At 49.3% G+C, this 25,959-nt stretch overlaps 3 protein-coding genes across 9 annotated transcripts in view; 1 reads left to right on the top strand and 2 right to left on the bottom strand.

The window, feature by feature from the left end:
- VWA7 (von Willebrand factor A domain containing 7) overlaps window positions 1–9,903 on the top strand; it is a 13,280-nt gene extending 3,377 nt beyond the window's left edge. Inside the window, 9 exon segments of the mRNA XM_089918582.1 lie at window positions 1,595–1,707; window positions 2,202–2,318; window positions 2,811–2,996; window positions 3,461–3,593; window positions 3,712–3,905; window positions 3,908–4,067; window positions 4,398–4,920; window positions 5,123–5,297; window positions 5,403–9,903. Coding sequence (XP_089774708.1) covers window positions 1,595–1,707; window positions 2,202–2,318; window positions 2,811–2,996; window positions 3,461–3,593; window positions 3,712–3,905; window positions 3,908–4,067; window positions 4,398–4,920; window positions 5,123–5,297; window positions 5,403–5,576 — 1,775 coding nt within the window. The 3' untranslated portion in view covers window positions 5,577–9,903.
- On the bottom strand, window positions 2,560–8,130 carry SAPCD1 (suppressor APC domain containing 1). 2 transcript variants are annotated; one of them, XM_022566165.3, is made up of 5 exons: window positions 8,008–8,130; window positions 7,621–7,755; window positions 7,019–7,114; window positions 6,829–6,918; window positions 2,560–6,734 (listed from the first exon to the last, which is right to left on the bottom strand). In XM_022566165.3, exons 1-5 carry the CDS (start codon window positions 8,119–8,121, stop codon window positions 6,639–6,641), a joined length of 531 nt encoding a protein of 176 aa, XP_022421873.1. In that variant the 5' UTR covers window positions 8,122–8,130; the 3' UTR covers window positions 2,560–6,638. The 2 variants fall into 2 exon arrangements, with proteins under 2 accessions (XP_022421873.1, XP_089774706.1); XM_089918580.1 differs by having other exon boundaries at window positions 6,283–6,734; window positions 7,621–7,888; window positions 8,008–8,110.
- MSH5 (mutS homolog 5) lies at window positions 8,153–25,959 on the bottom strand. Of its 6 annotated transcripts, XM_089918561.1 has the most exons (25): window positions 25,898–25,959; window positions 25,386–25,536; window positions 24,975–25,098; window positions 24,437–24,517; window positions 24,189–24,251; window positions 23,352–23,473; window positions 23,056–23,165; window positions 22,762–22,797; window positions 22,355–22,437; window positions 21,176–21,221; window positions 17,884–18,022; window positions 17,706–17,768; window positions 12,836–12,964; window positions 12,466–12,538; window positions 12,196–12,305; window positions 11,879–11,959; window positions 11,559–11,646; window positions 11,119–11,308; window positions 10,892–11,018; window positions 10,328–10,477; window positions 9,899–9,976; window positions 9,554–9,697; window positions 9,215–9,352; window positions 8,983–9,056; window positions 8,153–8,760 (listed from the first exon to the last, which is right to left on the bottom strand). In XM_089918561.1, exons 2-25 carry the CDS (start codon window positions 25,521–25,523, stop codon window positions 8,649–8,651), a joined length of 2,499 nt encoding a protein of 832 aa, XP_089774687.1. In that variant the 5' UTR covers window positions 25,524–25,536; window positions 25,898–25,959; the 3' UTR covers window positions 8,153–8,648. The 6 variants fall into 6 exon arrangements, with proteins under 6 accessions (XP_089774687.1, XP_089774691.1, XP_030616086.2 ...); XM_089918565.1 differs by having other exon boundaries at window positions 9,899–9,973; window positions 10,328–10,516; window positions 25,386–25,931; XM_030760226.2 differs by having other exon boundaries at window positions 9,899–9,973; window positions 25,386–25,931.

The raw sequence follows: 25,959 nt of genomic DNA, 5'->3' as shown, positions 1-25,959 counted from the left end.
GGAGGGAAGTCCAGGGCAAGGGGTAAATGCCACTGGTAGGGAAGTGGGCCTAATGGCTTCATTTCCATAATAAAAGGGAGGCTCTTCCTAGGGTCCTGAGTGAGTCTTTACTGGTACTTGTGTGCATATTGGAAACAATCAGCCACTTCTTCTACTGCTTCCAACATGACAGCACTTTCCATATGAGTTTAATCATTATGGGTGCTTAGGCAGGTAGCCCCTGCTTTCTTAGGCTTCCATTCTAATAAGTCATTTTCAGTTCTCTCCATTTCCTGTAGACAGGTTGGGATGAAGATGGGGGGCGGGTTGGTGGGTCCAGGCCCCTGTGAAATGTCTAAGACAGCTAGGTACATCATATTCCTTTCCCCGCTAAATTAGAAGTCAGATCACCTGGCCTGGGTTGACCGGCACTTACTGTGTGTACTTAGGCTGATTGTTTAACCTCTCTTTCCTCAATTTCATCAACCATAAAGTGGATTAGTATTTGCCTTATCCCGCCTATATCCCAGGGTCAAAATGATCATGAAATAAAATTTGGATTGAGAATTCCCTAAGGGCAGGGTTTGAGTCTGATCTGCCTATATAAATCTCTTAGTAGCTGACATTCAAAAGGGGTTTATCACATATTTGATAAAGGTACAAGTAAGTGAATAATTAAGAATTTAGCACTTATTATGTGTCAAAGCACTATTCTAAGATTTACAAAATCAACTCATTTAATCACCCAATAACCCTCTCTGAGGTAAGTACTATTATTTCTCTGTCTTTTCTGTGAGGAAACTGAGGACCCAGTTTTTTTTGTTGCTTTTTAGTTGAAGTATAGTTGATTTACAATGTTGCAGGTGTCCAGCAAAGTGATTCAGTTATATATATTCTTTTTCAGTTTCTTTTCCATTATAAGTTATTACAAGATATTGAGTATAGTTCCCTGTGCTATACAGTGGGTCCTCGTTGGTTATCTATGTTGGCTTTTTTTTTTTTTTTTTTTTTGGCTGTGTCGGGTCTTCGTTGCTGCTCATGGGCTTTCTCTAGTTGTGGTGAGCGGGGGGGGGGGGGCTATTCTCCGTTGCAGTGCGCGGGCTTCTCATTACAGTGGCTTCTCTTTGTTGCAGAGCACGGGCTCTAGGCGTGCAGGCTTCAGTAGTTGTGGCGCGTGGGCTCAGTAGTTGTGGCTCGCGGGCTCTAGAGCGCAGTCTCAGTAGTTTTGGCGCACAGGCTTAGTTGCTCGGCAGCATGTGGGATCTTCCCGGACCAGGGCTCGTACCCATGTCCCCTGCATTGGCAGGCAGATTCTTAACCACTGAGCCACCAGGGAAGTCCCCTCGGTTGTTTTTTATACTTACACATATACCCAAAAAGGCCCACTCAGGACCACAGGAAGTGCCACCATTTTGTGAGGAAATGAGGTCCACTTTCCCACCAGAGGTACCTAGCCCCTGCCTTGTTCTACCCTGTCAGTATAAAGGAATATTGTTATCTCAATACTTGTCCACCCAAGGAGCACAGCAGGGCCCCTTGACTGGGGAGATGCCCATGGGTGGGAATGAGGGGAGCCCTCCTCTCACTTATCTCAATCTCCTTTCTCCTTTCCCAGGGTTTGGCCCCGTCTTTACAACCAGTGACCCTGACAGCTTCTGGCAACAACTCAATGAAATACATGCCTTGGGAGGTGGAGATGAGCCCGAGATGTGCCTGTCAGCCCTGGAGGTCTGCCCTCCCCACCCCTTCCCTTCTTCTCTCGCCACCCCTCTCCAGGCCCCACCATCAAGGGAGCTTAGAGCTTCCCTGGGACCTCATCCCTCCACCCCATCTTCAGAACCTAGTCCCACTCGCTTCACTCCAGGTTCCAGGGCCGTATTGCCTTCTACTCTGCCCTCCCTTGCTCTGCCCATTCCCCTACTGCCTCCACTTTTTTTTAAAGTTATTTGGTTGTGCCAGGTCTTAGTTGCGGCAGGTGGGCTCCTTAGTTGCGGCTCACCTGCTCCTTAGTTGCGGCACATGGGCTCCTTAATTGCGGCAGGCGGGCTCCTTAGTTGTGGCATGTGAACTCTTTGTTGCGGCATGCATGTGGGATCTAGTTCCCTGACCAGGGATCGAGGCCCGGCCCCCTGCACTGGGAGCGTGGAGTCTTATCCACTGCGCCACCAGGGAAGTCCCACTGCTGCCATTTTTTAACACCAGTTTTTTCCCTCCCCTGTCAGCTGGCCCTGCTACACACACCTCCACTCTCAGACATCTTCGTCTTCACTGACGCCTCCCCCAAGGATGCCTTTCTCACCAACCGGGTGGAATCTCTGACTCAGGAGCGGCGTTGCAGAGTAAGCATAGCTGGTGGGAGACTCAGTGTTAGCTACCCAGGGATGTGGGAAACTGCAGGACAACTCTCATTACAAGGGTCACACTCACACTAGGGTGGTTAAACCAGACTTGGCTTGGGGGTGGGAGAAGTGAACCATGAGTATAACATTTCCAGATCCCTTTAACAATACTAAAGAGTGGAAGGCCCTACCCTTAATGATGCTGAATTCTTATATGAATCTGCCCCCAATAAACCGTTTGAAGAACTGGAGATTTGGCTGCCAGCAATCCACTATGTGGATGACGTATGGTGACAGTTACAGGGAATGGCAACTTCTTATTGAAGCCCAGGGGTTGTGTCATTGGGAGACCCTGCTGTAGCAGTCAGAGGGTAGACAGAGAATTTACCACCAATCACCAGCTCTGTAGAAAGCTTGAGCACAGGAGATCCTTATTTACAATGGTAGATGGCAAATGGAAACTTCAAGTCCTGGCCTTTCTTCTGGGCACAGGTCACATTCCTGTTGACTGAAGACCCATCTAGGGTTCAGGGCCGACCTCGGCGTGAGGTCTTGTCCCCTCTGCGTTTTGAGCCGTATGAAGCGGTGGCGCTGGCCTCAGGAGGAGAGGTGATCTTCACCAAAGACCAGTACATTCAGGATGTGGCAGCCATTGTTGGGGACAGCGTAGCTGACCTGGTAAGTGTGGGGGCTCAGCTCAGAACTGAGGGGACGATGGTGACACTGCATTTCTCTTTCTTGTAGAAGAAAGCAAATGGCTCCCATTGCTGAGTTGCCATTCTAGACAGAGAGTGGGAAAGGAAGTTTCTCTCCCTCTGAGATCCACAGCTACCCACCTTCTACACTGCTCCTTCCATATTAGTACTACCACCCTCAGTCTTGGCCTCCAGTATTCTGTCTTCACGGCTACTCTAGGAAGTCCTGCCATCTTTTAAGGGGGGCAAGAAGTGGTTACCTCATCCTTAATCCCTTGCCTCCAACTTTGTCATTGATCATAGCTTCATCCCTGGTCCTTCCTCTCTCACTGGTATCCCATGTGTTACTTAGTTTTTTTCTGTCTCTACCTTTCTTTCTCCTGTCTTTGTTCCCACCTCATTCCATGCCTTATCTTCTCCCCCATTTTTCGGTCCTGCCCCCTCAAGGTGACCCTTCCCTTGGAGCCTCCTGTTGTGGTGCCTGAGAGGCCACTTGTGTTCAGTGTGGATGGGCTGCTCCAGAGGGTCACAGTCCGGATCCATGGGGAGCTCAGCAGCTTCTGGATCAGAAACCCTGCAGGTACTTCCATGTGTGTGTCTCAAGGCAGAGGCAAGAATGGAGACTGGAGAATGAGGGGTAATGTACTAAGGGAAAGGAATTCTCCTGTGACAATCTCTTGCCCCCAATACCCGTCCAGGGGTCTCCCAGGGCCAGGAGGAAGGTGAGGGGCCTCTAGGTCATACTCGCCGCTTCGGGCAGTTCTGGATGGTGCGCATGAATGACCCCCTGCAGACAGGAACCTGGGAGATCCAGGTCACAGCCAAGGGTACCCCCCGGGTGAGAGTACAAGGTAAGGAGGGAGATATTCCTGGGAAAGGAAGGGGAGACTGCAGAGCTCAGAGAGCAATATGAGTGACGTTCATCTCTGGAAGGTCTCTGACTGCCTTCGCCCTCCCTCAGCCCAGACCTCCCTGGATTTCCTCTTCCACTTTGGGATCCCCATGAAGGATGGACCCCACCCTGGCCTCTACCCCCTGACTCAACCAGTTGCAGGTACATCTGTCCCCACCCCAACTTGCTTTGTGTATATATATAAATTATATATATAGCTTTTCATTGAGTTATAACATTTAATAAGGTGTACTACAGTGTACAGCTGGGTGGATTTTATATAATAAAAATAACCGTCATTCAGTTCAAGCTATAGAACATTTCCAGCATCCCAGCACTCCCTCCTGGCCCTCGCCGTCAATACCCATAGAGGTAACCCCTTTTCCCCATCCATACCGCGAGAGCTAACCCCTATTCAAAGCTGTTCATGCTTTTCTCCCTGTCTCCAAACCTCACGCAGCCACTGTTCTTTCCTCCCCTCCCCTGTCCCAGGTCTCCATTCCCAGCTGCTGGTAGAAGTGACAGGGCTGGGCTCCAGAGGAAACCCTGGAGATCCTCTGCCGCATTTCTCCCACGTCGTCCTTCGAGGGGTCCCGCACGGTGCCGAGCTGGGCCGGGTGCCTTTGGAGCCCATGGGACCCCGGGAGCGAGGTCTCCTCGTTGCCTCGCTACCGCCCACGCTTCTGTCCACCGCGGGACCCTTCTCTCTGGAGCTGATTGGCCAGGACGGAGTGGGGCAGGGCCTGCACCGGGTGGCCCCCCAGCCCTGTGCTGTAGTTCCTGTCCTTCTAGAGGTGAGATGCCAGCGGAAGGTGCGGCTGCGGCTGGAGAGAACAGGGCCTGCTGCTCCTCCCCTGACCGGCCCTCCTCCGCAGCTCAGTGGTCCCCCGGGTTTCCTGGCGCCGGGCACCGAGGCCCCGCTCAGCCTCCGCATTGCCAGCTTCTCGGGCCCTCAGGATCTCGATCTTAGGACATCCGTCAACCCCAGCTTCGCTCACACCTCCAACCTCTCCAGGTGAAGCCCCTGAAACCTCCTGCTCCCTTCTTGTCCCATCTTTCTATTCCCAGGGCGTGGGATCTGGTACTCTCTCCTCTGGCTCTTTCGAATTGGCGCTCAGATTCCTCGCTCCCCTCCCAGCCTGCGCTTGGCTCCACCCCTTGGCTTTCGGCTATTCAGAGCCTGCGGCTTCAGCCGGACTTCGGCATCCACTCCCCAGGGTTCGCCTGGAACAGAATGAGTCCGCCTGGGGGTGCCTGTGGCTGAAGGTACCAGACACAGCCGCCTCAGACTCCGTGGTGATGGTGACTGTGACCGCGATGAATCGAGAAGCCAGCACAGTACCCTCGACCCATGCCTTCCTCCGGCTCCTGGTGCGGGGCCCCACCCCGCAGGTGAGGCGCCCCCACTTTCCATTGCAGGATAGGCAAGGTGAGAGGAGGGTGGTGCAGACTTATTTGGGTGCAGCCACCCTGACAGCCTCTCCCTCTTCTCCCCAGGACCAGCTCCCTGCCCCTGTCCACTCGACTGACCCTGTCCTCACAACCACCAGCCCTGCCTTTCATCTTTCCACCTTGGTGACTCCGGGCAGGGCTGGGGGAGGGCTGGTGGGCAACCCCTGGTGGGGCACAGTTGGAGCGGTGCTGCTCCTGCTAGGCCTGGCCTCCTGGTGACACAACAGCCCCTAGAGGGATGGGTCTCTGGCACCGTTTGCCATCTTGCCCCATTGGTAAGAAGGTAACATGGGCCTCCAGACCCTACCTCTCCCAGGTGGGATGGAGGTTTTCCTTCTCATGCACTTGTCCCTTCCAAGATTGGGATAGAAGGCAATGGATTTTCCCACAATGCACTTTCCCTAACCCTTGTGGGAAACAAACCAGACTCATTTTTGGAGAAAGTTGCTTTCTATTTCTCTGTAGCATCTTTTTTTTTTTTTTTTTTGGCTGCATTGGGTCTTTGTTGCTGAGCACGGGCTTTCTCTAGTTGCGGCGAGCTGGGGCTACTCTTCGTTGTGGTGCATGGGCTTCTCATTGCGGTGGCTTCTCTTGTTGCAGAGCACGGGCTCTAGGCACGCAGGCTTCAGTAGTTGTGGCTCGCGGGCTCTAGAGCACAGGCTCAGTAGTTGTGGCACATGGGCTTAGTTGCTCCGTGGCATGTGGGATCTTCCCGGACCAGGGCTCGAACCCGTGTCACCTGCATTGGCAGGTGGATTCTTAACCACTGCACCACCAGGGAAGCCCTCTGTAGCATCTTTATTCTGCTACTTATTCATGCTCTCCCAAGCTCAGGTAGAGGGGAAGATACATGGGGCAGTGACTAAGATTGGAAGTGGGGAGGAGGGTACCGCACCTCCTGCTGAAAAATGTTATTTATAGAATTGCTTTTATTGAAATTCTGGAGACGCTTCTATTTTATTTTTGAAATTCTGGAGATGCTTAAATTTTATTTTTGTATTTAAAGTTGAAAGACAGTGCCAATAAACATGTCTTCTCCCCAGAGGGATTTCAAAGAAAGATCACTTATGCACATCATATAGGGAAGAATGAGAGCGTAAGATACCAGAAAGACGAAATGGAAGTTTTCAGGAGTGGAGAAGAAATTTCACAGCAAGATGTCAGGATTTCAGTTGACCCACCACCTGGAGCCATTTAGCTATTGAGTCAAGAAGCAGAATAAGGAGGCTGGGGGTTCTGACTCAGCCTTGCCAGCACAACTGAGGGGAACCAGAGGAGACATTAGACACGGGTAGGGCCCCTCCGTCCATTGGGGCAGCCTGTTTGAGCCATCTCCCCCTTTGGCTTAGTGACTCCTTTCTGCTGCCTTGACACCACCTGCAGAAGAGGAGGGAGACAGTCTGGGTGTCTGTGCCCTCCCTCCCACTGAGGGCCAGGGCTTCCGCCCTCCCCCCACTCCTCTACTGCTTACGTGTTGCTGCCACACGTTCTGCTTCCTTGGCCTTCCCTTCCAGTCCTGGGTGGCGCAGGAACTAGCTTTGTTCAGGGGATGTGGGGAGAACTGTTGGGGGGGGAATTCGCTGTTTTGTTAGACCAGTGCTGACCCCAAGTCCTCTCTTTACCCCCACTTCCCCAGAGTAAACTAAAAACAATAAACTCACCTTCCCCTGAAGCAGATTCTGCAAACAGATGTTCACCTTTTGAATCTGGACTAACTGGGGGCCACCAGGCTCTGAGTGTAAATCTGTTGGAAAATTCTAAAAGGAGGAGTTAGAGGCAGACAACGTGGTGAAACTCGAGTACCATCTGCCACTCTTCTCCTATCACCACAGGTCATTCCTCTCCTCCATCTGGATCCCCTCATCCCAGTTCCCTGCCAGGCAGGTGGGAAATTCCAGTACTCTCCACTCCATCTCTTTAGCAGTCCAGTTCCTCCAACCCCCTCAAATAGCATAGTACCCGCTTTCTCTATTCTTTGGATCCTCCCTCCTGTCCATCCCTGACTCACTGGAACAATCCAGACCACTCCCCCATCTCCATGGAGTGAGCCAAATTGTGTCCCTCTGAATGGAATGCAGACCAGCCTCCTCTAGGCCCAACAATGAACCGACCTAACATTTGGTGGCATCCTGTCATTACAATGCTGCTTCCAATTGATGATCCCTGTCCCTTAACTCTTGCCTTTCCAGGATGGTGTCAGGCTGTGTCCACACGTCCCTGCTACCCCTGCCCCCACATACCATGGGTCAGCCCCATACCTCACCAAGGACCCCAGATATAGCTGCTGTTGCTGGGCCTCCCTCAGACGGCCCTCATACCAGGCCTGGCTATGCTCCAGCAGCTCCAGCCCCTGCCACAGGGCATCCTGTTCCCGCTCCAGAGCCTGCATCCTCTGCAGCTGAACAAGGCAAGAAGCAGAGGCTGACTCACTCCACAGCAGGGTTCTGGGCCACGCATGGCCCTTGCTCATAACCCGTGGTTCAGTTCGCTATGTGGTCACTGAGTGTGAACCCAGACTGGCCACTGAGGACCTGGAGGGCAAGGGAAAGCAAGGGGCTGAACTTACGAGTCCTCAAAATTGAGTGGAATTGCAGGAGACTGATCTAGGGAGAGGGGCTTTCCCGGGACCTCTTGCGGGACTGATACTCACCCAGAGGAAGAAGCGCTGGGCCCCCGGGTCTTGGCGGCTTGTCTCCAGTGGCAGCAGCAGAACTGTGTAGGGGGCCTGCACCAGGGGCAGCCCACCAGGACCCCGGCTCCCCATGGCTCTGAGGTGGGAAGGGTGGAGCCACACCCACTGGTGCAGGGCTGGTCCCTCCCTTTCCCCCAGCCTTGCACCGGTCCTGCCTAGTCTTTCAGCCTCCCAGAGCCCTTCCTGCTGGGTCTGTCTCAGGCTGAGGTGTTCCTACTTTGAGGGGAAAGAACATCTCCCTTGGGCTCCTGTCTTCTCTCTCATCTGTTTTTGTAGGGTCTGTTGAAGTGGTTGGTTCTCATAAAGTCCCCCTGGGTAGAACCCGAGGGCCTCCCTCCAGCAGTGATACTTTATTTTTAATGAGGCAGGGCAGGTCCCTCTGTGGCCTGCTGCTTCCTATTTCATCTCTTTCCTACTCTCTTGTTTTGTTTTGGCTCGTCTAAGGAAACAATAACTTTCTCCAAAACAAACTTTATTACTAACATGAAACAAAATTTCCAGGGAAACTGAGAACTCTGGGTGTGAAGGAGGTAAGGAAACAAAGAGGGCCTGGCAGGCTCCCGGGGTTTGGGATGTGGAGGAGAGCCCAGGAAAGACTCTCAGAGGATGGTGGCGGCAGCAGGCAGCACTTCCTGACTCATGAAAATGTCCAGGTCCAGACTGGGATCTTCCAAATCCAGTTTCAGAAACTTGTCTACTAACATCTGGCAACTGAGGGGAGAGAGAACAGTGAGATTTATGGAAGCATGGATAACAGAATCCCTGAGCAGAGGGAAGAGGATGCAGCACAGGAAACCCGAGACCTTGAGAATTTAGAAATTGCAGGAAGAAATTTTGAATCTTTAAAGGGCAAGAGACTGTCTGAGTCCCTGAAAGGGGTAGAAGAGCTGCAGAACATGCTAGAGAGAACAAGGACCCTGGGCCTGCACTCACTTTTCCATTTGTTTCTCCTTTAGCAGCTCCTTGACAGGCTTGATGGGCTCTCCACTGCAGATCAAGTCTGAGACCTAGGACCAAGGAGGAAGGGGCAGGGGTGGGAGTGGGTGTTGGGTAAGAGAAGAGAGTAAGGGTCAGAAATCCCATGGGCCCAGAAATCCAGGTCCCTCAGAGAAGCAGGGACAGTGAAAGGGAGCCCTGATGGAGGCGGTTGCTGTTTGGACCTCACCTCCTTGCCACGAGCAATGAGTTTCTCAGGAAGCCCAGCCTGGGCAGCTGTGTGGGAGGCATGGCTGGCATTGGCAACACCTTCGCAAACCTGATAGAAGAAGACAAGGTCATTCCCATCTTCACAGGTCTCCATGGTCTTAAAAGAGAATAAAAGGGGAATGTTATCAGTCATTCTGCTTCCTGCCCCAGTCCCTTGGTCAGTTGCTGTGGAGAGTGAGAAACAGGAAGGGACATGGTTCCTGTGCTCAAGGAGCCCCTGTTCTGACGGAGAAGCCAGTTCCCAGCTCTGGGAAATGCTCGGCCTAGGGGCCCCTAGGGAGCTGGATTGGTTCCTCACCAAATACTGCACGAGGGGCCCCTGTGGCAGCAGCTGTAGCTGAATGAGGCTCAGAAAGTTGGTGGCCACGAAGATGTGGGGGCACGTGGGCCCAAGCGCCAGCCAGTGTCGGATCACGGCCGCTAGAAGCGCGAGACCATCCACCTGTGCAGAGGGCAGGGGTGAGGCTGTGGAACCACAGGTGCCCCGTGCACCCCTCTCCTCCTGCCAGGCCTCTCCCGCCTCACACTGTTTCTTTTCCACCCACACACCCCTATTCTTTTCCAGAGGCGCAGCCGCACCCTCTTGTTCCTTAGCCCTCCTTCATTTTCCCCTCCTTAGATCCTCAACAGCTTCTCCCCTTACCGTGTTGGTTCCCTTTCCGAATTCATCAATAAGGACCAGCGACCGCTCAGTGGCATTGTTCACTGCTTTCGCCACCTGCTGGGTACCAGGTGGACAAGGGATAGTTTCAGAAACATTCGAGGCCTGTAATGCACTGACCACAGTCTGCCTGGCAGTAAAGCTGCTTGTGTGTGTATGTGTCCACCCAACAGGACTGCAAGTTCTTTAACGGCGAAGACACATGTTTTGTTCATCCTTTCATTGCCAACAGTGCCTCACACGAAGCCGGGGATAGATAAAGGTTCGCAGTATTGATTCTCCTGGTCTCTGAACTGGGTGCTCCCTGCCCCTAGTTTAGAGAGCAGGCAGAAGGAACGTTTTTCCTGACATTTTTCACGGGTAGGGTTCCTTCCCCATTATCCCCCTCCCCCAACCCATCCTCCTTTTGACCTGGTTGAGGTCGATCATGAAGGTAGAGAGGCCAAGGGAGATGGATTCACAGCTATGGATTCGGGTGAAGATGGCGTCTACTGCCCCGATTTCGGCTTCCTCTGCTGGCACAAAGCTGCCCACCAGGGCCATGAATGTGATCAAGCCTACCTGAATAGGGGAGGAGACAGGGCCCGGTGCCTCGTGTGGCTGAGGTGAAGGTGAGGCTAAACTGAGGGGAGAACAATAGATCAAGAGAGATGGACACAGTTTAACAGAAGATCACAGCCCCTTCTGCTCGCTTTAGAATCAGTAAAGGGCAGGGAGTGAGCAAAGGCACACTTTAACTCAGAGGTGGGGGAGGAGAATTCAGGCCATGGAACGATCTTTAGAGCATGGCTCTCCCTCAGGTAGAGAATGAGAACTTGGGAGGAAGAGGAGCGGCGGGTGTGGGCTACGGTCTTTTCATGACAGCTGGGGTCAGAACATGGGGAGAAGAGCTGTAGGGACCTGGGTTGACTGGCAGGTGGGGGATGGAGACAATGGAGAACATTCCAGAGGCCCAGTTTGTAGGGATTCCTCTACCTGTTTGAGGTATATGCTCTTCCCTGAGGAGTTGGGTCCAGTGATGACTTTGACCCTCCCTTTGTACCCCCCGCATTCTGCGGAGTTGGGCACGAAGGTTCGGGCACAGAGCTCCATCAGAGGATGCCTGCAGTGGGTGGAGAGGTACCTTGCACGTGGCCTGTGGATGCAGAAGATGGGGCCTTTGGGCCCCTCTTGTGTATGCCTCCACCCTTTTCTGTTCTCACCTGCCATTCTGGATTCGTACCCCAAGGAGCCGTGGGGAGTAACGGGGCCTTGAGTAGCCATAGTCCCGGGCGGCACTGGCAAGAGCCAAGAGGACGTCCAGGCGGGAGGCGAGGTCCAACACCCGGGTCAAGACAGCTGCCCGTGCCAGCACCTGACACTGCAGCTGGTACATCAGCAGGGTTTCCTGGTCTGGGGGCAGGTAAGGGAGGGAGCTGGGGGTCAGCTCCAGGGGAAAGTGAAGGAGAGACAAAAAGGCCAGCAGAGGGACCCAGAAACAGGCTTGCAGATACCATGTGAAATACCCAGAGACATTCAGAAAAGACAGAGTAAGAGAGAGAAAGAGAGAGAGAGAAAGAGAGAGCAATGGCAGGAAGGAAAGGAGCCTATCAGAATCATCTCCATGCTGCCCACTCCGCTCCAGCCACTCGCTTCTCCTCACCCCGGATGTCGCAGTGCAGGTCCCCCAGCAATGCATCCAGCTCCTTGGTTCGAGCACTACGATAGTGAAGCTTCTCCTCTGAGAGGAACTGGATACAAGGGTTCAAAGCTATGGGCTTTGCTTCTCTCGATCCTCATCCTATCTAACCCCCGCTCCAGCCCTGACCTTGATTTCTTTCTCCTTTGTCCCAGAGCTGGTAAAGATCAGAGTAAAACAACAGAAGAGGGATCCCACATTGGGCAGTGCTGATGGGGTAAGGCCCTCCTCTCAGCTGCTCATTCACTTTCCTTATCAACCCCTACAGAGGTCAAGGGTCTCACCATGAAGTCCAGACCCTCAATCTCAAAGTCACTGGTGTCCACCATGGAAGGCAGGCGGGGAATACAAAGAAGGAAGCCAATCTGCGGAGAGTAGAAAAGAGATAAAACAGAGAGTGATGTACTGGGCACTTTCTTTCCTTAGAGGAAGCCAGAGTCCCCTATATCCCCCAATGCTTCCCTCAGGGGGCTAAAGCCACCAAAAAGTATTCATGTTCTTCAGATTTCTCCAGGGTTTTCTTATCTACTAATGTGTCCTTCATAAGCCTAATGTCCCCCTAAAAAACCCCTGGGGAGCACACCCACCCTCCTGCCCTCACCAGAGGGATGTAGATGACACTGCATGAAGGAATACGGGGGTCCAGATTTTCCAGCTCCTTCCGAGCCACCTCAGTGAGGAAACTGGGAAGTCCTGTCAGCCTTCGTTTTTCTAGAAGGGTGAAAGACACGTGGATATCAAAAGTAAGGTTCCTGCTCTGGTTGCGATGATTATCCCCAGTTGTAGTGGCCGCCTACTGAGAATGGTACCCCATCACTGGGCAGGCTCATGTCTCAGGGCTCACAGGCCCATCCGTACACCTAACACTCACTCGCATCAATTTCAGGATCTATGTTGGGGAGGACTGTGAAGCGATTTTCAGCAAGACTGCCCTCAAAGTCCACCTGAGGAGACAAGAAGGCCAGGTTCTTTACATCCAGCACCATCTCGTCCTGTTCCTCACCTCTACTTGGGCCCCTTCAGTCCCTGCTTTAACCCTAACCCTCCAAGCCCCCAAGCAGATCCCTGATATTTTGCCATCTCCTCTCACCATCCCATCCCTTGGTCATCCAGCTGACCTCAGTGTCTCCCATGCATCCCCATCTTCCACACCACATTCCCCAGAGCCCAGTCGTTCTCTATTACCCAAACCCATCCCTCCCCTAGTTTCCCAGGAGCTCTGCCTCTTTCCTTCCACTCACCACTTTCCCAATGAGGCTGGCAATGTGGTGTAGGTCATCAGAGAACTCTTGGGCAATGTCCCGAAAGAGCTGAATGGACTGGGGCAGGGAGCGGCAAGCATCCCTCAGGCCCAGGGCACTGTACACTGTCTGTAGGAGAAATGGACAGAGGAGGGTGGCCCATACCCAGGCTGGGCTTAGGCGAGGGGACAGGGATGGACTGAGAAGAACAAAGACCAATAGGGAAAAACACAATAACAGAGACAGAGAGAAGATCTCAAATGCAAAAAAGAAACAGTGAGAGAGAAAATGGTATCTGCAGAACTCTTCACCAGGCACCACACTAAACACTGAGGCTCCAAAGACAACAAAGACAACTGGGTCCCTTGTCCTAGATGGGCTCGTGGTCTAGTAAGGAAGACAAATACACCCAGAAGATTTAAAAATAAAGTGGTAGTTGCTTTGAAAGAGATTTGTACAATATCCCAAGAGAGAAGTTTGTACAGAGGAAGGAGAAAGAGAAATAGGGATATGAAAGGCAGAGAAGAAGTAAATGAGCAGAAGGGGCAATGACAGCATTTGGGTAAGAGACAGCAGGAAGAGGGGATGGGTGAGAGTCACTGAGAATTAATTCTCCAGCGTGAAAGTCAGTGACCTGAGGTGGCTGCTCTAAACAGGGATTAGACTGAGTGGATAAACCCAATCCAAAGGACATTGACTGAGCCTCACTCTGTGACAGAGGATATAAAAAGTGTATAAACCAAAGAGTTTATAATCTAGCCATGATGGAAACAAGCAACAAAAACAATGACTACCCACAAAAAAGACTGACCAAGTTGTGAAACTGACTAAAATTACTAAGGAAGTTCAGAGAATAAGACTAATATGGGCTAAAATAGTTGGGATATCTTTGCAGAGAAAAAGAAATAAGCTTGGTCTTGAATAAGGCAATTCCAAAGGGAGGAGGGTATTCTGGGTGGGGGCAAGAGCATGGGCAAATGAATAGAGGTAGGAATAAGAACTAACACTTATTGAATGTTTACTACCTGCCAGGCAATATTCTAAACTTTTTACATGTGTTAATTTCATTCAATTCTCAAAATAATCCTAGGAGATGGGGACTAGCATGACTCCATTTTACAGGTGAGCAACCTGAAGCACAAAGAGGTAACACAATTTGCTCAAGGTCTCACAGAGAGTAAATAGATGAGCTGGGAATTGAGCCCAGGTGTCTGGCTTTTAACCACCATGCTATCCTGAGCAGGAACATGGTGGGTCTCCCAGGCAGAGTGCTTGAACGCGGAGCCTGGCCTGGCTGAAGCCAAGGATAAATGTTAAGTAGTGGGAGGGAATATACAAATAGTCACACACATCTGCTCACGTAAAATAAAATTGAAGCTACTTTACATGTTAGGTAAATATACTGTAGAGGGCTTCCCTGGTGGCGCAGTGGTTAAGAATCTGCCTGCCAATGCAGGGGACACGGGTTTGAGCCCTGGTCGGGGAAGATCCCACATGCCATGGAACAACTAAGCACGTGCACCACAACTACTGAGCCTGCGCGCTAGAGCCCATGAGCCACAACTACTGAGCCTGCATGCCACAACTACTGAAGCCTGCGTGCCCAGAGCCCATGCTCTGCAACAAGAGAAGCCACCACAGTGAGAAGCCCGTGCACCGCAACGAAGAGTAGCTCCCGTTCGCCGCAACTAGAGAAAGCCCGTGCGCAGCAACAAAGACCCAATGCAGCCAAAAATAAATTTAAATTAAAAAAATTTTTTTAGGCTCTCTCGCCTTCTGAGATGGCCCACACTCTGTCTGTGGAGTGTGTTTCTCTCTAAATAAACCCACTTCTTAACTATACCTTTGTTTCTCACTGAATTCTTTCTGCAATGAGACATCAAGAACCTCAAATTCACTGGGAATAGAACTATAGCAGCTGCTGCAGCAAAAAAGCTGGAAACTGAAACCATGCACAGAGAAACTTCAGAGAGTCACTGGAAACTTCGAATAGCAGTGGAGGAGGAGGAGCTGGAAAGCAGATGTAACAGCTGGAATTCACATTGCTATCTTGAGCTAGGTGGTAGAAGCCACATGCTGAGGATGGCAGAACAGGAAGACAGAAGGAGAATGGGTCACTGAGGACTTTATGAAACCACCCAACGATCACGGACTGCTTATTTTTATCCTTTTCTATAAAAGATAAACTTATTTAAGCCAAAAAAAGTTTTTTTTAAAGGTTATCTATAGGTGGAGAGAGGGGAAAGGGATAGAAGCTACAATTAATTGACTATACCTTGTTTGGGAGATTTGACCTTGGAACTGTGTAAATATTCTACATAATTATAAGATTAAATTTTAAGAAGCAATTATTAAAAATCAAAAAAAGAATGAAACAAATGAACATAATGTATACCCAGATAGTGACATAACCACTTGAAGTAGTGACTAAAACACAGCAATTTGACTGTATATCCCTAGGGAGAACAGAAAGAACTATCCCTCCTTCCCCCAAAAAAATGTTAAATAGTGTTCAATAATCATATAGTTTTGGTAGTAATGGTGATATTGCTATTCTAAGATTGTTGTGGATGTAATGTAGGAAAAAGCAAATAAGTGATACTTTGATTTTCTCATTCCTAGTGTTATTGAGACACAGAATCTCCAGTATGGAAGAATATTGAAGAGGATAAAAATGGAATATACAAGGTAAGAACCCTGTGGTGCTGAATTTAAATACGTGATGTCACAGATGTAGAAAACAAACTAATGGTTACCAAGGGGGAAACGGTGGGGGAGGGATAAATTGGGAGATTGGGATTGACATATACACACTACTCTATATAAAATAGATAACTAATAAGGACCTACTGTATAGCACAGGGAACTCTACTCAATACTCTGTAATGACCTAAATGGGAAAAGAATCTAAAAAAGAGTGGATATATATTTATGTATAACTGATTCACTTTGCTATACAGCAGAAACTAACACAACACTGTAAATCGACTATACTCAAAAAACATTAATTAAAAAAAAGAATATAGATATAGTGATCTCTGGATATCTAAAAAACTAAAATAAAATAAATAGGTGATGTCAGTACTAATTTATCATGCATTTTATTTTTTTTCAAGTTCCTAGGTCTGTCCACAGAAAAGGCCTACAAGCAATAATCCAAACATGCTGAGTACCCTCTAGCACTCACTGTGGTATACAGAAATACCATTTCTCACTAAAAGGAACCAGGGCTCCTCAGAGAAATGTCTGGTTCCAGGTCAGAACCAGTACGTGTAAGTGGTATATCTGGTACATCTTGTCAAACCAGAGAGTGGGGAAGCTATCCAAGTCTACTAGTGTCATGTTAAAGGACTCAGAAGCCAACATGAAGAGGCTCCCATTGGCTAAAGATGGAATATCTCGAACATGTGTAAAGATTAAAAATGCAGTGGCCTGAAGCATGAAGAAATCTGTAAGTTTGTAATGATACTAAAACAACAACAGCAACCAAAAAAACTCATTGGTTGCCTTGGTGGATTATGGAACTAATTTCGTATTTGCTGATAGGTGGACAGATAAAATCAGGGGGAAAAAATCAAGCAATGTTCTGTGATATCACTAGGTAACCAAAGAGTAGATGAGAGGAAGTCTTCCTTCCAGAAACATTCTAATAAATGAAGAAAGAATGACAGAATTAGAATAACACTACTTTGCAATCTCTAAAGAACTAATGGACTTAAACATTAAACATCAAATACTGCTATCATCACAAAAGGAGAGTCAGACATACTGACATTATGTTCCTCCATTTATGAAACACTATTGAAAAAAATTAAACTTGAACCTGAGCAAGCTTCTAGATTCAACTATTAATTTACAGAAATTCTAGAAGAGAGAGAAACATGTCAAAAACAGGGAATGTGGGCTTCCCTGGTGGCGCAGTAGTTGAGAGTCCGCCTGCCAATGCGGGGGACACAGGTTCGTGCTCGGTCCGGGAAGATCCCACATGCCGCGGAGCGGCTGGGCCCGTGAGCCATGGCCGCTGAGCCTGCGTCCATGAGCCTGTGCTCCGCAACGGGAGAGGCCACAACAGCGAGGCGCCCGCGTACCGCAAAAAAAAAACAAAAAACAAAACAGGGAATGTAATCAGTGAAATTCAGGCTAAGGAAAACTCTGTAGGACAAATAATCCAGCTTCTGCAACAAATATGTTGCAAGGGGGAAAAGATATATATATGGAGAGGCGGGGAGAGGGGAAGAGAGGAGGACAGAGAGAGAGAGAGAGAGAGAGAGAGAGAGAGAGAGAGAGAGAAAGAGAGAGAGAATGAGAGAGAGAGGGTGGGAAGGAGAATGGTGAAATGGAGAAGGAACCCATAAAGGAGATTCAAAAAGACATCATCCCATCGCTATATGAACATATTTTGATCCTAATTAAACTAATTGTAAATTTTTAAAAATCATTATATTTAAGAGATGAATAGAAATTTAAACATGAGATAATTAATATTAAAGAATTACATTAATTTTTAGATAAGATAATGGCATTGTTATTCTTTTTTAAAAATAATTTTCTTTTAGAAAGCATATTGAAATATTTATGGGTGAAATGATATGATGGCTGGGAATTGCTTCAAAATAATACAGGAAAAGGAAAGTGAGAGAAGATATACATGAAACAACATTTGTATAAGTCAAAGTGTTAAAGCTACATGGTGGGTACATGGGAGTTCTTTGTATTATTCTCTCTAAATTTTTTTTGACAATTTCCACAGTGCAAAGTTTTTTTAAAGGTGTCGGGATAAAGTTGGACTGGGTGACGAGAGTAAAGAGGATTTGGAACACATGCTGGGGGTCTTAACCTGGACTTCTAGATTCAAGAAGGGAGGTCTTACCTTGTAGAGAACCTGCCAGTCACTGACCTTGGTGTGGGACAACTTCATGCGTTTAAGAATCAGCTAGAGTCAAACAAGGAGACAGCCGCTGTTTTCCTTCTCCCACCCTAATGCCCCTCAAGATGCCCAGCATCCCTCACCTCCTTCCCCACCTCCCTGCCCCCAACCCCGAGCTCACAGGCACGTTCTTGATGTGACCCAGCAATCGATGCAGCATCTGAGCCATGTCCAGATTCTGGGGTAACAGGAAAAACTGAATGACATCCAGACGGGAATTTAGTTCCTCCAGGTCCTGGGTTGGACGTGTGAACCATAGCCTGGAAGTGAGGGTTGGAGTGAGGAGACCAGAAATTACCTCTGTTGTCATCACTGTCTTGATCTCAATTTGTGAAAAATGTGCATCTGGAGGTCCCTGGGGATTGCGGCAGTATGTATCTGCACTGGTAATACAGTGTCCTATCTATGCAGGTGTGTTTACTTGCATCTACTGAAAATCTCTGGATGTGAGCACAACTGTGTGTATCTCGGTTTTGATGGATATGACCATGTGTCATTCCATGTGGATACGTGATGGAGTTTGTCAATATTTTAGAGGGAGAGCAGTGTGTTGAGGCATTTGAATGCCAACACTCTAGCTCTCTCTGCAGCTGAGCAGGAGTGAGTCAGAAAGAGTTTGTATATCCGTATTTAGCTGTGAAATAGCACAGACATTCATGTCTTTTCATGTTCTTCCTGTGAAAGTATATAACTGTTCCATGTAGAATAAGTCCTCAATTCGTGATAATGTTCATCCCTGCAGAGAAGAAAGTATTGGGTAGAGATACTTAAAGGGCTTCAATAACATTGTCTTATTTTTAAATTGGCTAGTGGAAACACAGAGGTTTATATTATTATTATTATTACCTTTTCTGTGTCTGAGGTTATTTCCTAATAAATTAAATTATTATACAGAAATAAATGTCTCATCTGTGTTTGTCTAATTCTGGGTATCCCTATCTCCCTATGGCTATGAAGAGTGTGAGATTCTACAAGGACCTGGGAGCCCATGGATTCTTTCCCACATTAGAGCAAGCCATTAGGCATATCATTTTGTATAAGAGCCAACCTGTGGAGACACTGGGGCCTAAGGATGTGTATCTCACACTGTAGTCTACGGCCAGTTACCCCGGGTTAGAACACCCCAGCTTAGAATGAAGTGGAAGACTCATGTGGATTCGAGGGTGGGTTTTAGGCACCCCTGCTCCTTGGCCACAAGGGAGCAGAGGTGTCTGAGGCAGTGTGGGCTAGTCTGTGAATACCCTCCCCACCTGGAGAGCACGAGCCTCATCAGACTGTCTTATAAAACACCTGGGTAGCTCTGACTCATGTACTTCGAGTGCCTGGAAGTCTTAGTCGAGCCAGACTCAAGTCAGCTGAGGGGATGAGGCCCTTAGAAGGTAAGCAAATTGTCCAAAGTCATGCAGCTAGTAAGAAGTACAACTGGATCTCAAACTCAGCTCTCCAGACTGCTAGGACAGTGCTCTTTAGAGCATACTGTGACATTTAGTCACCTTCTAGGTGCCCTGTCTGGCTTCAGGCCAGCTGGGCCCTTGGCTGACCGTCAGATTGTGATTCTATGCCCTGCAGGATCCTATCTAAGGAATCTGCACCCCTCCCTCACCTTTAACTCAGTTCTCTTCTCCTTTGAGAATTCCTTCCCTTTCATCCCTGGTTGAGACTAGAGATCTGCGCCTGAAGCACTAGAGAACTTCGAGGTAATTAAATCACCCCGCCAATTACCTGGAGATGGCCTCAGAGATAATGCTAAATTAACCTCCAAAAGACATACATTGCAGGGCAGGTGGCAGGGGGAAAAGATTGTACACCTGCAGGCTAGCAAAGGTTTCCTGAGTTTTTAGAGACGATGTAACCAGTGTGCTTGCATTCTACTGCATACAAGGCCATGTGCTGCGCTAGCAGGAATGGGCCACTGCATAGAGTTCACTCACAGCTATGAGGGCAAGTAGATTCACCAACTAATTCCAACCTGCTGTGATAGTGCAACTAGAAAATATAAACAAGCACTATGTGACCACACAGCAAAGTGCATGTCAGTCTCCTCAGAGGTGCCTGTGAAAGCTTCACCAGAAAGGTGATAGCTGGGTTGCAAGAGGATGTAAGATTTTGACAGGTGGAGAGCAGGGGAAAGACTTTCCAGAGGGAACAGCATTAACATGGCTTGAGGGGGAATTCCCTGGCAGTCCAGTGATTAGTACTCCGCACCTTCACTGCTGAGGGCCTGGGTTTAATCCCTCGGTGGGGAACTAAGATCCCATAAGCCGCACGGCCGAAAAAACAAAACAAAACAAAACAAAACATGGGTATGAGGAGGTAAGCCTGGAAATTAAAATTGAGGGGCCCTGAATGCCATACTGCTAAAGATGCGGCCCTTAATTATGCAGGTAATGCAGAAACCTCCTGAGGTTTATGTTTTGTTTCTACTTAAGCTTAAAAAAAGGGGGGTGGGGGAGTGACATGCTCAGACCTCTATTTTGGAATGAAGAACAGATTGGAAAAAGAAGCGTTTAGAGGCAGAGAGACCAATTTGAAGGTGAATGCAATGCTCCAAGTTAGAAATGAAGATAGACAGAATTAGAGCAGAGGAAAGAGGGAGAAGGGGATGGCTGAGAGAGACATTTCTGGATAGAATCAATAAGTCTCAGTGAATAATTGAATATGGGGGGTGAGGGAGAAGCATCAATCCAAGGTTCAGAGCTTGAGAAGCTATATTGCCAGCAATGCCATTAACCAGAAAAGGGAATGCAGGAAGAGGAACAGGGCCAGTGGGTGTCAGTGTGGATGCTCTGAGTTTGAGCTGCCTGTGGAAACTGCAGGTGGCGATGATGTGCAAAGAGCATTCCACATATGGAGCTCGGAACTAGAGATACAAATTTGAGAGTCATCAGAGAACAGCTCAAATTTGAAGTGTGTTTTTTAATAATTAAAGATATTACCGGGGCTTCCCTGGTGACGCAGTGGTTGGGAGTCCGCCTGCCATGCAGGGGACACGGGTTCGTGCCCCGGTCCGGAAGGATCCCACGTGCCGCGGAGCGGCTGGGCCCGTGGGCCGTGGCCACTGGGCCTGCGCATCTGGAGACTGTGCTCCGCGGCGGGAGAGGCCGCGGCAGTGAGGGGCCCGCGTACCGCAAAAAAAAAAAAAGATATTACCATGTGTACATTGCTGTCTTGTGATTCTGCTTCTGCTGTGTGTATGTGTGAAAGTCCGTGTATCATCAGTGGGTACATGTGCACCTGTGCTGACAACACAAAATGAGAATAACACTAGCTACCACGTGGGGTCGTTGTAAGGATTAAACGCATTTAGCCAGCATTCAGGAAAGGGCAGTTGTTTTCATTACTACTAAGGGTGGTGTGTTTGAGTCTACAGATTGCCTGCATTAACCTGTAGCACGTGTGTGACTCTTACTCACCTGAGCAGTTTCTCTCCCCACTTACAGCGGCATCTGTTGAGGATTCCTGTTGGGAGTTGGGGTAGGGAGTGAGCCTGTTATAAGCAGGGTCAGGGAAAGGAATGTATGGATGTGTCTAAGCTGAGGCATCAGGGTCAGAGGTTTGGGTGTTCAGCTGGCTGGCCTGGGGAGCGTTCCCCAGATACAGGACACAAAGGCAGCCAAAGCCAGCGTGTGGCCACAAGTCTGAGCCGGGATTACCTTACATGGGCTTGGGGGAGGAATGGGCACTCACAGGAACACTCAGCCAGAAAAATATGCAGAGCAGGCATAATTAGACTCACAAAAAGCCCAACACATACACGTAAACATTAGACACAACCCACTGAGATGCACGGTGAAACCATGTGGTTACTTGGGGTGATGTCCCCAATACACCTTAAAGCCTGAAACAACTATAAGAGATAAAGACTCTATGCAAAGCAAACATGGGAGTTATGCAGTTACATAACTCTCCTCTATACACAGGGCCTCCCAAAGTCCCTAGACAGGTACACCACTAGTAGAAATATTCATACAAACCCAAGGAATAAACATGGAATTGGTAGAGTAAGAAATGATATGCAAAAGACACTGGACAACTATACTGGACAAGGTTTCAGGAAGATGCCCAAACTGAGGGAGGGTACAAAGAGGATAATAAAGCTGGATTGGGACTTCCTTGGTAGCGCAGTGGTTAAGAATCCACCTGCCAATGCAGGGGACACGGGTTCGAGCTCTGATCTGGAAAGATCCCACATGCCGCAGAGCAACTAAGCCCGTGCACCAAAACTACTGAGCCTGCGCTATAGAACCCGCGAGCCACAACTACTGAGCTCACGCGCGGCAAATACTGAAGCCCCCGCGCCTAGAGCCCGTGCTCCGCAACAGGAGAAGCCACCGCAATGAGAAGCCCGCGCACTGCAGTGAAGAGCAGCCCCCGTTTGCTGCAACTAGAGAAAGCCTGAGTGCAGCAACGAAGACCCAAGGCAGCCAAAAATTAAAAAAATTAAGAAAAAAAAAAAAAGAAGCTGGATTGGAGCAGAAGAGACAGCTGGCAATGGGGTGAAGTGGAAAGAGAGGGACTGGGATACATCTTTGGAGGCAGCTGTTTTTCTGGCAGGCCTGTGTAGTGTGGGATGAGGGAGGGGGCAAACCTACCAAAGAGGCTGAGCCCCTCCTTGAGTCCACTGGCCACTTTGTACACTGAGGGGTGAGGCTCACTCTTAAATATCTGCAGAACACTATCAGGGAGAAATTAGGGTAATTTGTATTTTAAAAGGCAATTGAGAAAACGGAATGGGGATTGGGAACACCTCCTGAGATGAAGTCTTGATGCAAGGTTTGTCCCTCACTGCCCTCTGCCTCAGTTTCTCCCTTTAGAAAAGGAGGGTGACACCTTTGTGCTTTTCTTCTTCTCTGCCCTCACCCCTCTTCTCTTTCCTTCAGGGAGAGAGCTCTTAATAGCCCCAGGATTAAAGAAATTGGAGCCCCGTTAAGGATTATTAGAGCATTAAGCTTAATCCTTCTCCCTCCCCAAAGATGACAGCCTGCCTCCATCTCCTTACCTGTAAGTGTCTTGATCTATGCTCACCAGATGGGTCCTGAGGACAGAAAACAAGCAGAAAGGAAGGTAGCTGGGGTATATGAGGTGTGAGTTCATTCTTAAGTTATACCCGCTTAGCTCTCCTTCAAGAGTACTGTCTCAGTTTTCTCCCCAGAGCTCCACACCCTCTCAGGAGTTCCTGTGTGTCCTAGAGCACTTTACCAGATGGGTCACTGCCAACGCCCCCCATCCCGTCTTACTTTCCAGGCCTCCCAATCCCACCTTACTTTGGTTGAGGTTAGGGTAAATGACCTACAACGCAAATTTCTTAAAGCCTAGGATGGGGATGCTGACGTTATAGTCTTCCAGTTCAACCCCGATTCTTCTTCGACCCATGAACTTCAGCAGCCCTCCAAGTGCTCGAACCTAGGAGGGGATCAGTAATGGAGGTGGGGTAAATCCCAACGTCTTGGAGGCTGGACGACACCAGGGAAAACTATTATTTTCCAGGGCTGGGCTAGTATCTCCCAGGACTCAAACCTAGTCTCCAGGTGCTTGTGCCTTTCTCTAACCTGCTGCAACCCAGCCCTTACCTTGCGGGACCCATCTCACCGTGAGTAGGCAGTCAAACGGGATGATGGAGGAGAGGAAGAGGATTTTCTCAGTGGCGGTCATGGAGTCTGGGATGAAGGAGTAGTTTCCAGAAAGGAGGCGCTGTTTGCTTATCTCCAGGCCTATTTTGAGGGAAGAAGGGAGGGAAAGATCTTATAGCCCGATTCTTCACCTTATTTTAAGAATGAGAAAACAGAAGCAAGAGAGATGATGTGGCTTGCCAAATTCACACAGGCAGTTAATGGAAAGCTGAGACAAGAGCCAAATTTTCACTCTTTATTCTACATACACTTTAAAAAGGGTTGGCTGGGAACATAAACTGAGAAAGATAAATGGCTCAGGAGAGTAAGATATCTGTCTGGAATTGGGGACTTGGGGTCAAAAAAAATCATATTAACAGAGGAACTAATAACATGAATGCCCTAACATCTAATTTAGGATAGAACATTCCCTGTCCTTTTTGCAAAACCCGGGAAGGTTATGGAAGTGTCTTCTAGATGAATGAGGTCACTGAGGCAGTGCCTTTTTTTTTTTTTTTTTTAAGGGGTAAATGGCTTTGGCTTAAAGGGGAAAATGCCAACAATCAAAGCTGACCAAAAAGTGTTACTACTCCCTCTTCTCACAGAAGGCACTCATCCCTAGACAAGCCTAAGCTGCAGGTTATTAAAGGCTAGGGATTAGGAGAGATCGTGGGGAGACTGGTCATGGGGCTTGAAGAACACAAAGGTTTAGAATGAGATAGGGCTGAGGGGAGACCTCTGATGATGAAGGTGGAGTTAGGAGAAAGGGTCAGAAAACTGGGATGGGGGATTGGGCAAAGCAAAAGGGAGGAGATACCAAAATCCACACTTGGCAAAAGTATGATTTCAGGTCTCTTAGGCTCTCTGTGCTCTTGGGAGGCTGTGAGGGAGGCAAAGAAAGGGCCGTCAGTCTGTACATCTCAGTCCTTCTGCCGCTGTCCCACCTTCCCTCTCACCCAATTCTGGTCTCCTGGCTGTAGCTCCGCCCAAGACCCTTTAGTCTCCTGGAACATTCCATAATTTAGTCCTTCCCCATTTTCCCTCTCTCCTTTACCCAGTCCTTACCAAGTTTCCCCAGAAACCGAGTCATATTCTCATCCTGTTTGGCGCTCGTGACAACAGACTGGGGATCGATTTCATCCAGAACTTGGAATGAGAATGGAGACCAAATGAGTTCAAGGATCTTTATCTTTTGACTAAGAGGGAACCCGTAGCCCTCCCCTTGCTATCTCCCTTCACCCCTCAGAAACTTATTTCCTCCCTCTAAGAGTACGGAGTGCCCCCCACATTGGAAGCATAAGTCGAAGTCAGACATGAGATTAGAAAAGGAAGGAGTAGTAAGACTGATGGGGTGGTGGGAGGGAAGAGGGGTGCCCAGGAGATTATCACTAGACTGTAGACCCTTAAAGGACAGACAGGACTGATTTGCCCAGGACTGTATCTCCAGCTCCTGGTACATTTGTGAATAATGAGATGAATTCCTAAAAACAACAAAGGGGGCCTCTAGGAGTCAACTAATAAAAATAGATTGAGTCAGGTAAGGATCTACGAGTGAAATACGCTTCTAATCCCAGAGTAGAGGAATTCCTAGTTCTGCCCTCACCTCTCTGGAGCAGCTTGAGGCTCTCGTGGTCTGGGGCATCTGGCATAAAGTAGATGGTGGAGTCACTAGTGTCATAGTAGGCAATGCCCAGGTATCCTGAGTTCCACAGCACACACAGATGAATCTGTCCGGCAAGGAAGAAAGGAAACGAATATTTGAACCAATCACTCGTTAAGTGCAGGGTCGAGGCATGCCTTATTTAATTTTAATTACTTTATCAACTCTCTGAGATAGGCATCATCACCCCCATTCAGTTAATGTGAAACCGACATTCAGCGGAGGGAAGTGACTGGCCCAGCTCTTGTTCCCAGCCCCTTTATAGGCTAACAATCAGGCGTTCCAATCAACTCCCTGCTCTCCAGATTCGAGCTCTGGCTCCTCAGACATCGCCTCTCCACCCCGCCCCCAGACCTCCGCGGGCTCCTCCTCTTCCTCCTCCTCGGCCTCCCGGGGGTCCGGCACTGGGGCCGGGCTGGGGAAGCTGGCCGAGGCCTCCCTGGGTCCCGGTCCCTGCGGCGTCCTGCCTGGGGTCGCTCCTACGGAGGCCATGGCCTTGGAGGCTCTGTGGATGAAGAAAATGAAGGCGGTTCAGGAGCGAGATCTCACCCGCGAGGAGGCGGGGGTAGCGGGGCGCACAGAAATGCAACTCCACTGAGAACTAATGGGAGAGGGCTGAGGGGCAGGGCTGCTAGGGCCTTCGAGAGCTGTGGTCACAGGTGCAGGGCATCTGGAGGGGCGACTTCTCGGGTATTTAACTAAAGTACAGACTGTGGAAAACACCACTCGCCCCACCCTTATTCCTGTCACGCGGAGGTTGTATTTGGAGACTGAGGGTCCTGTGGGACAAGTTTTGCACGCCTCCTCTCTCCGCCCCTGCCAACCAAGCCCCCAAGATCACAGCCTCACGCTCTTGACTTCCCCACCCAGTTGCGGACAGTTCGCGGCGTTTTCCCGCCTTTTCAGTCACCTGGGTCGCGACGTGCGC

Source organism: Delphinapterus leucas, chromosome 10, assembly GCF_059928025.1.
Source record: "Delphinapterus leucas isolate spDelLeu-1000000601 "Yukka" chromosome 10, BTC_Dleu_Yukka2, whole genome shotgun sequence".
NCBI lineage: Eukaryota > Metazoa > Chordata > Mammalia > Artiodactyla > Monodontidae > Delphinapterus > Delphinapterus leucas.
Note: the sequence above shows the minus strand (reverse complement) of the source record. Positions and strands in the feature narration are given on the sequence as shown.